The sequence below is a fragment of the Chiloscyllium plagiosum genome, unplaced genomic scaffold (assembly GCF_037043375.1).
Source record: "Chiloscyllium plagiosum isolate Xiang-an unplaced genomic scaffold, Cpla_swu_hap1 HiC_scaffold_10, whole genome shotgun sequence".
Taxonomy (NCBI): Eukaryota; Metazoa; Chordata; class Chondrichthyes; order Orectolobiformes; family Hemiscylliidae; genus Chiloscyllium; species Chiloscyllium plagiosum.
In genome coordinates this window covers 16,220,825-16,233,912 of record NW_028270148.1, presented here as the reverse complement: position 1 = coordinate 16,233,912, position 13,088 = coordinate 16,220,825, and the positions used below count along the sequence as shown (strand labels likewise).

General features: G+C 44.9%; 1 protein-coding gene across 6 annotated transcripts in view; it reads right to left on the bottom strand.

Moving 5' to 3' along the window:
* Positions 1-13,088, bottom strand: part of LOC122552619 (endoplasmic reticulum membrane-associated RNA degradation protein-like) — a 40,823-nt gene that overhangs the window by 5,959 nt on the left and 21,776 nt on the right. For all 6 annotated transcript variants that reach the window (XM_087991155.1, XM_043695392.2, XM_043695389.2 and 3 more), the window contains 4 exons: positions 12,170-12,249; positions 10,703-10,837; positions 9,536-9,754; positions 3,256-3,369 (listed from right to left, as the gene is read on the bottom strand). In XM_087991155.1, the coding sequence (XP_087847281.1) occupies positions 3,256-3,369; positions 9,536-9,754; positions 10,703-10,837; positions 12,170-12,249 (548 nt within the window). The remainder of the gene's footprint in view (positions 1-3,255; positions 3,370-9,535; positions 9,755-10,702; positions 10,838-12,169; positions 12,250-13,088) is intronic.

Genomic DNA, 13,088 nt, shown 5'->3' with positions numbered 1-13,088 from the left:
CCACTGTTGGAATATTGCGTGCAATTCTGGTCTCCTTTCTAGCGGAAAGATGTTGTGAAACTTGAAAGGGTTCAGAAAAGATTTACAATGATGTTGTGAGGGTTGGAGGATTTGAGCTATAGGGAGAGGCTGAACAGGCTGGGGCTGTTTTCCCTGGAGCGTCAGAGGCTGAGGGGTGACCTTATAGAGGTTTATAAAATCATGAGGGGAATGGATAGGATAGACAAAGTATTTTCCCTGGGGTGGGGGAGTCCAGAACTAGAGGGCATGGGTTTAGGGTGAGAGGGGAAAGATATAAAAGAGACCTCAGGGGCAACTTTTTCACGCAGAGGGTGGCACGTATATGGAATGAGCTGCAAGAGGAAGTGGTAGAGGCTGATATAATTGCAACATTTAAAAGGCATCTGGATGGGTAGATGAATAGGAAGGGTTTGGAAGGATATGGGCCAGGCGCTGGCAGGTGGGACTAGATTGGTTTGGGATATCTGGTCAACATGAACGAGTTGGACCGAAGGATCTATTTCCATGCTGTACATCTCTATGACACTACGTCTCTGTTCAGCAATATCTAGGAATCTGTTACAGTGGGAGCTCCATCTCCAAGTTTAAAGAGAAAACCCGTCATTATTCTCTTGAGTTCGTTCAAATGATATAAACCACAAGAGTAGGGATAGACCAAATGGGTTCCAAACTTAATCTACCATTCAATATGGTGGCCAACTTACTTCAGTTTCGTTTTCTCAAACTGTCCCTGTCTGCCTCGAATCCTCTACAGTACAAAAATCAATTATTCTTCACTTGTGAAAACACTCAATTGATCTTGTGAATTAGTTAATTCCAATGTGGCCTGCTCAGTAATGCCAATAAGAACAAATGCAAAACCAACATATTCAAGCAAAAGCTTGCTGCAATTCTGTAGTCGTTAGACACAAAAGTGCTGGGACAAACAAATATTTCAATGGACTCATTTTATAAGCAGTTCTTGGGTTTCCTAACGATAACTGTTTGTTACTTGAGTCTTAAGTAGCAACATTACAGAATCATTATCAGGCTGTAACCACCTTTATCATACAAGCCAAGAAGTGCTTAAACGATCAGTTTTAAATTTTCTTTCATTTATGTGAGGAATGTGGGTGTTGGCTGAACCAGTGCTTTTTGCCTATCCCTAGTTGCCCTTGAGAAGGTGGTGATGAACTGCCTTCTTCAACCTCTACAGTCCAAGGGGCAGCAGGGTAGCTCACAGCGTCAGAGACCTGGTTTGATTCCAGCCTTATGGGGTTTGCACATTGTCCATTTGTCCGCACAGATTTCCCACGGGTGCTCCAATTTCCTCCCACAGTCCAAAGACACGCAGGTTAGGGGATTAGTTATGCTACATTTCCCTATAGTGTGCAGTCTAAGTGAATTAACTATGGTAAGTGTGGGATTAGGTGGGATGATGACTTGATGGGCCAAATGGCCTCGATCTGCACTGTTGGGGCCTCTATAATACTTTGTACTGTCAGTACACCCACAATGCCGCTGGGGAGAGAGCTCCAGGATTTTGACCCAATGATTCTGAAGGAATGGTGATATTTTTTCAAGTCAGAATGAAAAGTGACTTGGAGGAGAATTGAGAGATAGTATCTGCTGCCCTTGTCCTTCTAGTTAATAGTGACCATGGGTTTGGAAGGTTCTGTGAAAGGATCTTTGGTGAATCTTTGCAGGACATCTTGCAGATAGCACACTGCTGCTACTGATCATCCGTGGTGAGGGAATGGATGTTTGTGGGTGTGGTGCCAATCAATTGGGCTGCTTTGTCCTGGACGGTTCAAGTTGCTGGAGTGTTGCTGGAGCTGCACTCATCCGGCAAGTGGGGAGTATTCCATTACTCCTGATCTGTACCTTGCAGATGATAGACAGGCTTTGGGGAGTCAGGAGGTGAGTTACTTGCTGAAGTATTTCTAATTTCTAACTTGTTCTTAGAGATTTATATGGTTTGGCCAGTTCAGGTTCTGGTCAATGGTAACCCTAGGATGCCAAGAGGCGGTGATTTACATTGTCTCTTATTGGAGATGGTCATTGCCTGGCATTTATGTGGCATAATTGTTACTTGCCACTTTTCAGCCTAAGACTGGATATTATCAAGGTCTTGCTGCATTTGAACATGGCCTGCTTCAGTAACTGAGCACTCATGAATGGTGCTGAACGTTATATATCAGTGAATATCCCCACTTCTGACCTTATGATGGAGGGAAAGTCACTGATGACGCACCTGAAGACGGCTGGGCCAAGGACACTATCCTGAGGAGCTCATGCAGAGATACCCTGGAGTTGAGATGACTGATTTCCAACAACCATCCTCCCTTGTGCCACGTATGATGCCAACCAGCAGAAAGCTTTACCCGATTCTCATGGATTTCAGATTTGCTAGGGCTCCTCGATGTCACACTCTGTTGAATGCAGCTTTGATGGCAAGAGCTAATATTCTCACCTCATTTCTGGAATCCAGCTCATGTGTCCTTATTTGAACAAAGCTGTAATGATGTCAGGAGCTGAATGGTCTTGGCAGAACACAACTAGGTGTCAGTGACCAGGTTATCGCTGAACAGGTGCTCCTTGATAGCACTCTCCATCACATTATTAAGAGAGAGTAGATAGATGGGACAGTAATTGGGGCGTTGGATTTGTCCTGGTTTGTGTGTACAGGACATACCGGAGACATTTTCCACATTGCTGGGCAGATATCAATGTTGTAGCTGCGGTGGATAGCTAGTTTGGCTAGGGGTGCAGCAAATTCTGTACCACAAATCTTCATCACTATTGCCAGAATGCTGTCACAGCCAAGAGCCTTTGCAGTACCCATTGCCTCCAAACCTTTCTTGATATTACATGCAGTGAATCAAATTGGTTGAAGACTGGCATGTGATGCTGGGGACTTCTGGAGGAGGCAGAGAAGGATCATCCTCCTTGCACTATTGGACGAAGATTGTTGCAAATGCTTCAATCTTTTCTTTTGCACTAATGTGCTGGCTCCCCAATCACTAGGGATATTTGTGGAGCCTCATCCTCCACTAAGTTGTTTAATTGCCTCCCACCATTCACTACGGGATGTGGCAGGTCTACAACACTTTCTGATCTGTTAGTTATGGAATCGCTTAGCTCTATCAGTAATGTAGCACATTAATGACGAGACCAGAGCTACATTTTTACATTCAATATTGCGTTTTGCAATGGCCTAACTTGTGACATTTCCTGGTAAGTTGCAGTACTTACTTCAAGTAGCAGTGATATTCAGATGAAGCATCATCCTTCATTGTCTGTGCATTGAGCAGTTCCACCGTTACAAGTAGAGTTAGCAGAATGAAAATATGGTGCAAGTACTGGATACTGTAAAAGAAAATGATACCAAATCCTGACAGTGAGCAAATCCATTTGAAATGTTAGCATAATCACTACACATAACTTATCAAGATACTCAGAGTTGCACAAGGAACGAGGAAATACAATCGAATAAAAGCAAAATATTGTGGATGGTAGAAATCTGAAATAAAAACAGGTGCTGGAGAAACTCAGCAGGTTTGGCAGCACCTTTGGAGAAAGTAGCCTACTCTTTCACCTGCCGTGTTAGAACTACCTGTCAATTTGATTTAATAAATGAAAACAGAGCTTTTGATGCTTTCAGTGCCATACTTAAATTTGTCATACTGGATAACTTGGATGTTTTGAGGAAAAACCCGTAAGAAATAAAAGAAAGTGTTGCTGAACAAAGAGACCTTAGACTGCAGATTCATAGCTCCTTGAAAGTAGAGTCACAGGTAGATAGGATAGTGAAGAAAGCGTTTGGTATGCTTTCTTTTATTGGTCAGAGTATTCAGCATAGGAGTTGGGAGGTCACGTTGCGACAGTACAGAACAGTGTTTAGGCCACTTTTGGAATACTGCATGCAATTCTGATCTCCTCCCTATCGGAAAGATGTGAAACTTGAAAGGGTTCAGAAAAGATTTACAAGGATGTTGCCAGGGTTGGAGGGTTTGAGCTATAGGGAGAGGTTGAACAGACTGGTGCTGTTTTCCCTGGAGTATCTGAGGCTGACGGGTGACCCTATATAGATTTATAAAATCATAAAGGGCATAGATAGGATAAATAGACAAAGTCTTTTCCCTGGGGTGAAGGAGTTGAGAACTAGATGGCATCGGTTTAGGGTGGGAGGGGAAGGTAAAAGAGAGACCCAAGGGGTAGCTTTTTCACACAGTGGGTGATGAGTGTGTGAGATGAGCTGCCAGAGGAAGTGGAGGCTGGTACAACCACAACATTTTAAAAGGCATCCAGATGGGTGTATGAATAGGAAGGGTTTAAGCGGGATATGGCTGGGTGCTAAAATCAACGAGGTAAAAACAATGACTGCAGATGCTGGAAACCAGATTCTGGATCAGTGGTGCTGGAAGAGCACAGCAATTCAGGCTGCATCCGAGGACAGGCAAAATCGACGTTTCGGGCAAAAGCCCTTCATCAGGAATAAAGGCAGAGAGCCTGAAGCATGGAGAGATAAGCTAGAGGAGGGTGGGGGTGGGAGAGAGTGGCATAGAGTACAATAGGTCAGTGGGGAAGGAGATGAAGGTGATAGGTCAGGGAGGAGAGGGTGGAGTGGATAGGTGGAAAAGGAGCTGGGCAGGTCGGACAAGTCCGGACAGGTCAGGGGATCGAGTTTCTGGAGGTTAGAAGCTAGGATGAGGTGGGGGAAGGGGAAATGAGGAAACTGTTAAAATCCACATTGATGCCCTGGGGTTGAAGTGTTCCGAGGCGGAAGATGAGGCGTTCTTCCTCCAGGCGTCTGGTGGTGAGGGAGCGGCGGTGGAGGAGGCCCAGCACCTCCATATCCTCGGCAGAGTGGGAGGGGGAGTTGAAATGTTGAGCCACTGGGCGATGTGGTTGATTGGTGCGGGTGTCTCGGAGATGTTCCCTAAAGCGCTCTGCTAGGAGGCGTCCAGTCTCCCCAATGTAGAGGAGACCGCATCGGGAGCAACGGATACAATAGATGATATTAGTGGATGTGCAGGTAAAACTTTGATGGATATGGAAAGCTCCTTTGGGGCCTTGGATGGAGGTGAGGGAGGAGGTGTGGGCGCAGGTTTTACAGTTCCTGCGGTGGCAGGGGAAAGTGCCAGGATGGGAGGGTGGGTCGTAGGGGGGCGTGGACCTGACCAGGTAGTCACGGAGGGAACGGTCTTTGCGGAAGGCGGAGAGGGGTGGGGAGGGAAATATATCCCTGGTGGTGGGGTCTGTTTGGAGGTGGCGGAAATGTCGGCGGATGATTTGGTTTATGCGAAGGTTGGTAGGGTGGAAGGTGAGCACCAGGGGCGTTCTGTCCTTGTTGCGGTTGGAGGGGTTGGGTCTGAGGGCGGAGGTGTGGGATGTGGATGAGATGCGTTGGAGGGCATCTTTAACCACGTGGGAAGGGAAATTGCGGTCTCTAAAGAAGGAGGCCATCTGGTGTGTTCTATGGTGGAACCGCTCCTCCTGGGAGCAGATACGGCGGAGGCGGAGGAATTGGGAATACGGGATGGCATTTTTGCAAGAGGTAGGGTGGGAAGAGGTGTAATCCAGGTAGCTGTGGGAGTCGGTGGGTTTGTAGAAGATGTCAGTGTCAAGTCGGTCGTCACTGATGGAGATGGAGAGGTCCAGGAAGGGGAGGGAGGTGTCAGAGATGGTCCAGGTAAATTTAAGGTCAGGGTGGAATGTGTTGGTGAAGTTGATGAATTGCTCAACCTCCTCGCGGGAGCACGAGGTGGCGCCAATGCAGTCATCAATGTAGCGGAGGAAGAGGTGGGGAGTGGTGCCGGTGTAATTACGGAAGATCAACTGCTCTACGTAGCCAACAAAGAGACAGGCATAGCTGGGGCCCATACGTGTGCCCATGGCTACCCCTTTGGTCTGGAGGAAGTGGGAAGATTCAAAGGAGAAATTGTTAAGGGTGAGGACCAGTTCGGCCAAACGAATGAGAGTGTCGGTGGAGGGGTACTGTTGGGAACGTCTGGAGAGGAAAAAACGGAGGGCTTGGAGGCCCTGGTCATGGCGGATGGAGGTGTAGAGGGATTGGATATCCATGGTGAAGATGAGGTGTTGGGGGCCGGGGAAACGGAAGTCTTGGAGGAGGTGGAGGGCGTGGGTGGTGTCTCGAACGTATGTGGGGAGTTCCTGGACTAGGGGGGATAGGACAGTGTCGAGGTAGGTAGAGATGAGTTCAGTGGGGCAGGAGCATGCTGAGACAATGGGTCGGCCAGGGTGGTCAGGCTTGTGGATCTTGGGAAGGAGGTAGAACCGGGCAGTGCGGGGTTCCCGGACTATGAGGTTGGAAGCTGTGGGTGGGAGATCTCCTGAGGTGATGAGGTTCTGTATGGTCTGGGAGATGATGGTTTGGTGATGGGGGGTGGGGTCATGGTCAAGGGGGCGGTAGGAAGAGGTGTCCTCGAGTTGGCGTTTGGCTTCAGCGATGTAGAGGTCAGTGCGCCAGACTACCACTGCGCCCCCTTTGTCCGCTGGCTTGATGGTGAGGTCAGGATTGGAGCAGAGGGATTGGAGGGCTGCGCGTTGTGAGGGTGAGAGGTTGGAGTGGGGGAGGGGGGTCGACAGGTTGAGGCGGTTAATGTCCCGGCGGCAGTTGGAAATGAAGAGGTCGAGGGCAGGTAATAGGCCAGCGTGGGGTGTCCAGGTGGATGCAGTGTGTTGGAGGTGGGCGAAGGGGTCCTCGGAAGGTGGGCGGGAATCCTGATTGTGAAAGTAAGCTCGGAGGCGGAGGCGACGGAAGAATTGTTCGATGTCACGGCGTGTATTAAATTCATTGATGCGTGGATGGAGGGGGATGAAGGTGAGTCCTTTGCTGAGGACTGATCGTTCGTCCTCAGTGAGGGGGAGGTCTGGAGGGATGGTGAAAACTCGGCAGGGCTGGGAGCTGGGAGCTGGTGTGGGTGTAGAGCTGGGAGTGGGGTCGGAGCCAGTACCTGGAGTGGGTGTGATGGTGGGGGGAATGGGGGTAGAGTCAGGAGCAGGGGTGCTGTTCCCCTCGGGGTTCTGGGGGGTGGGGATAGTGACAGTGGGGTCTGTGGGGGGCGTGTCAGCAGAATGCAGGTGAGTGGCGCTGGTGGGGGCGGAAGTGGTGGCAGACACGGCAGTAGGGGTGGTGGAAGTCACTGAGGGTGTGGCATCGGCGATGATGTGAGGGGCGGAAGTGGCTGTGGGAGTGGCCATGATGGGGGCAGAAGTGACATCATCAATCAGCGTGGGGGTCGCTGGCAAGTGGGACCAAGTTAGATTTGGATATCTGGTCGGCATGGACGAGTTGGACTGAAGGGTCTGTTTCCGTGCCGTACATCTCTATAACTCTAAATAAAATTGTGCACGAACAAGTACGACTCTCACATACATAGGTGTGCAAATCTCTGGTACCATTCCTGGTCATGGCAAGTTAGACCTTGCATTGTTAACAAGTTTTGCTGTTGTGAAACAAACAGCAACAAGAAAAAGCAAAAGAATAAGAAAAATGTGTTTGGATACTATATGGGAACTAGTGTAGATGTCTGTAAACTAACTCATTTCTACACATATACAGAGGAACCTCGATTATCTGCCATTCGATTATCCGAATTTTGGATTATCCAAACAAGATCGCAAGGTCTCGATGCTTAGCTAAACGGTGTTATCCGGCATTTGATTATCTGAACAAAATATTGCCCACCTGTGTCGTTTGAACAATAGAGGCTTCTCCGTAGATGCATGTTCACATACAATTCACACATGCATAGACATCACATATCTAAGGATTGGTTGTAAAGGGTGGGGGGGTGGGTAGAGTTGGTGAGTAAAAGGCAGGAACACAGCAGTCAACTATCTCCTGCAAGTGAAAGTTAAATAATGTGATAACCCCTACAAAGCCGATGGGGAAATCAATAATTAATCTCCCTGTGAAGCTCGCTGAGTAAGAGTTCCTTGGTTTAAATAAAATTGGACCTCAGAGGTCCTTGTGGTCCAGTAGTAGTCTCCCTATCCCTTGACTGGGAGGCCCAGGTTCAGGTCCCACCTGCTCCATAGGTGTGCAGTAACATCTCTGAACAGGTTGATTGGAAAAATAGATTACATAAACATTTTATTTTAATTCTACAGCAGACCCAGAGCAGTGCTCCAGACTGAGAAAGTCTAGGTTCAAATCCAACCTGTACCGAGAGGTGTGTTTTATTATGTTTGAACAGGTTGATGAAAAGAATTATTTAGGTATGTGGGGTGTTGCTGCATTTTAGGGTCCTCTTATGGTACAATGGTACTGTCCTTGCCCCTGGAGCAGGAGACCAAGGTATATGTCCGACCTGTTCCACAGGTGTGTAATAACATCACTCAAAATAGGTTGGTTAGAAAAACAGGTTAGCTAAAAGAAAAAATTAATAAATAAAAAAAAGCAGACCCAGAGATAGGTCAGCAGAACTGTCTGTTCAGGCTGGGACTAGCCTATGCACATCACAAATAGTAACTCTACTTTGGTGTTCAACAGTAAATAATCCTTTCCAATTGGGCTCCCTCAGTTTTACACAATGGTTAGTATTTTGCGATCACAGAAAAAATAACTATCCTATATCCAGTTGCTTAAATATTCGCTGTCCTGTTTTTGCTGATTTAGGATGGTCCTTCCCTGCCCTGAGCACAATTATCAATGTCTTCACCTTGAAAATAAAAATGCTTAAAGTCCCTTTGTATCATGGAAACGACTGTGTAGTGATACTGTTAATAAGATCATTAACTAGACTTGTGTTTTCTGAAACTAACTGGAAATAAGCAGAAACATAGAAAAACATAAGATTTCCATTCAGCTCATTGTGGCCATGACAGACAAGGTCTCAACATGTAAACCAACAGCTACAGTGAAAAACAGATAAAGAGGAGGAAACTGAAGGGGATAATAGAGTGACAGAAAGGAGCAACTGATTTACATAGAGTCATACAGCACAGAAACAAAGCTTTTGGTCCAACCAGTAATCCCAAACTAAACTAGTCCCAACGGCATTTACGATAAAGTTGACACATCCAGTGGAGATAAAACCTTTGTGGAATTTATGACCACATTCTATAAAGGCAAGAGGGAAAGAGATACATGTGATTTTTTTTTCTTGTATAGCTCCAACATATTCAAGAAATAAACAATGTAACTCTATTCAGAATTTTCAGTGTATCAGCTTGTAAGTGAACAGCGTATAACATGTGGAATTTCTACTGGTGCTGGAGGCAGGGGAGTGATATGTGCCCTGGCACAAGGTGTCAAATTGGACCAAATCACTGTTCTATAGGTAGATAGACTGACAATACATGTTACCCTCATTCTAAATTCCATTTAATCAATTCTAGTTATTCAGACTGGTCGACTCGTGTTAGTGTTGCACACAAATGCTTAGAGGGCTCCATTTTCATTAAAGTCACTTTTGTATTTTTGAACTAGATGACTACAACAACAATAATCAGGGGATCTCAAATCACTTCAAAATATAAAAGAAACCTTGCATCAAAACCTCACCTGCCCAGCATTCGAAGATAATTCTGCCTTTGTCGTGAGCGCAGGGATTTGCTCAGCCACTGTTGGTGGCGAGACACAACACCATGCATAATCTGCTGTGAAACTGTCAAGCACTGCGAGGCAATTTTCCTCAGCAATGACACCACTTCCAAAACAACACGTGGGCAATACAAAGTGCAGATGCGGTTGGTCAGCAGTTTAGCTACCAGATGAAGCTGCCTGCAATGAGAAGAAGTATCCTCAGTTAATTCTACAGCACTGTAGACATTTCTCACATCTATGGTCAAGAGTATGAGAATATTCATTTATACAGTCTCTTCTGTAATAAAATGTCCCACAGCACTTCATAGAAGTGTTATCAAATAAAGATGGACTTGGAACGTGAGGTGGCATCATGACAGTCAACTGCAAGCTTGGTCAAAGAGAGATTTTCAGGAGTGCCTTGGAAGGCTAAAAAAAACTAGACATGATTAGGGATGAAGTTCTAGAGAGTTAGGGCCCAGGCAACTAATAGCACTAATGTTGAAGAAATTAAAATCAGAAATGTGGAAAGTCCCAGGATTGGAGGCATTTAAATTATTTCAAAGGAGCAGTCTAGAAGATGTTATCAAATTAGCAATGTGTAAAGCCATGCAGAAACTGGAAAACTAGGGGGAGAATTTTAGCTGTTGAAGCTGGAGGTAAAATCAAAACGTGAAATGTCAAAGTTGATAGATATTATTGGGCGAGGAAATTAAGGAGGTTTGAAATGGAAGTCACTATATTTCCAAAGGACCATCGTTAGAAAGTGATGATTGGTTAGTTTATTCTGAGGGTTACCACGTCTCAGGTGCGGGGCAAGACAGAGAATGCAGAGCCTTCATGGTGATCTCAGCCAATACAAGAATTGAAACTGTGCTGATTGTAATCACCACTGTGCAAACCTACTGTACAGCCAACTAAGCTAAACCGATCCTCAATAAACAGGCACAGAAATAATTGCTTTAAGCAGCTGAATGGCTACTCCTGTTTGCCTCGTGTTTCCATCATGCTCATTACAGTTCCAGGACATCTCATGCTCGTGCAGTGACCAACCTCATGTGAAAAAACATGCATCAATGCACTATAGCAAAGAACAAATCTGAGTAAAATATTCAGTCAAAACAATTCCTGAAATATAACACTCACTCCTCCGCCAATAAATAGTGTAAGGGATCAAGGTCTTCATCATAAACCATCTGCAGTCGGTTTATTAGAGCAGAAACAAGTCCTTCCATCAGGCTTTGGCGAACAGTTTGGATTGTAGGACCTGAATAATCAGACCTGTGAGGTGGTGGTACAAAGCAACCATTTTAAACAGCAACAACATTTCTTCATCACTTGTTAATCAATGAGCTTTCCCGTTATGAATTTAATGATGCATTAGCGCCCACTAATAATTTAATAATTAGTACATTTGTCTTGTGAATAACTGATGTTTACTCCCTTAACATAATCAAGTTGCTGCATTATTAATTTAATGTAGAAATCAATACGTTTCCCCAGTTGTCCACGTGCATGGAAGACGAACATGAATTGCACCCTTCTCTTGATAACACATTTCCCTATTTCCACTTTAGCTTTCTTTCCGGATTTCATAAGGGTAGTGACCTGTACTCAGCTATGATTCCACCAGCAAAGACATTGCCCAGCTTCCTCATATTCAACTTCTCCACCTCCTGATGCTGCCTGGCTTGCTGTGTTTTTCCAGCCTCCTGCCAGCTTCCTCAAATGACAGCTGAGACAGTCAGATGTCAGCAGAATTGCTGTGGCAGGTATCGCTCTGATCCAAACTCCATCAACTTGCCGGTTCCAGCATGACGATTACAAATAGTTACATTTGACCATACAGCATAGAAACAGACCCTTTGTTCATCTCGCCCATGTTGACCAACTTTGCCAAATTTGTTTGATACATATCCCTTTAAATCTTTCCTATTCATGTACCTATTCAAATGTCTTTTAAGTGTTGTAACTGTACTTGCATCTACCACTTTCTCTAGCAGTTCATTTCACATATGAATCATCCTCTGAAAAAGTTGCCCCTCAGGTCCCTTTTAAACCTTTCTACTCTCAGCTGTCAAATACACCAAAGTGATAATGACCAGACATTTTAATTTTTTGATTGAGGGATAAAGGACACTAGAAAGAACTCTGCTCCATTTCTTTACAACTGTAATAATGGACTTTACCATCTGAAAGATGGAAAGTTTGTTTTAAGAAGCTTGAAAGTCAATTGTAAAGAAATCAAAGTGGAATGAGGTTAGCTAACTCAGCACTGAGTAGAAAACTCAACCCTGGAATTGCCAAGATGGGAAAAAAAATGCCATTTAGAAAAACATTATATGGACAATGCGCAACTTATAGCCAAGTACGGATACCAGTTAACATACACACCACAGCAGAGGTTACCAGATTAAGCAGAAGCAGGAAAGTTTTGGATAACTTGTTTCTCCTAAGCAATAGCCACTGGATCCAACCGTAGCATCCATAACACCAGCCATACACTATCAGGTACCTCATTATGAACTTTTTATACTCCAGCTACTCAATATTTTTACCAGTCAGGCTGGCAAGGTAGGCTTTAATAGCATTGCTGATGGAAAGTCTTCCTACCCAGGTCTATCAAATGCTTGTTCAAGTGTGGGTCTTGGCATCTCACCCCATTTCTGGAGGCTTTCCAGGCAGCATCGAAGCTGGAAAAGAAATCACTTGGATTGATTGGGCAAATTGATAGTGTAACAATAGGTTCTTGCACTTTCTGATGGGCTAAATTGACGCAGTTGAATCAGAAAGCAGAATATTTTGCTCGAAATTAGCAAACAAGCAACTTGCCCTCCTGCCAGCTTTGTTGCTAAACCGTACCAGACTCAGACATATGTTACTATTTCAACTCTGACAAATGCAACGCCACAGGATATAACCAAGGCCAACACACTACTTTTTAAAAGCAGATAATATCCCTAAAAAAAAAGTGATATTAAAAAAAATCACCACATGAAGATATTCTGAAGTTTTTTTTACTGCAAATAAAGTATTTTACAAGTACAATTGGATATATAACTCAGACGCCTGCCCCACACTGTCTCACATAGATGATTATAGCTCTAATTTAGAATTTTAAAAAGCCCTATCATTGTCTTGTTTGTAGCAATATGTTGGAGGCAGGCAAATGCAATTTACATCATTACAAATGTTAAGTATCAAGAAAGTGAGTCCAACCTTTCAGAGAAAAAAGAGACAACACCTTATATTTATTTATTTAAGGCACTTCAGAGCCAATGTTGGGCTCGTTAGTACTGTTGGTTAAATTGTGGTGCAAAAGTGGGTAACAAAGTGGGCTTAGTCCCTGTACTGGCTGAGATAGCTGTTGGGTCCTGCCTCCACAACCAACCCCACAGCAAAATTACAGCCTCATGATTATTCAACCCTCAGGCATAACACATGAAGAGTGAAAGAGAACACACTGAAGTGTAGTCACTGCTGTAATGTCAGAAATGCAACAACAAATTTGTTCACAACAAGCTCCTGGAAA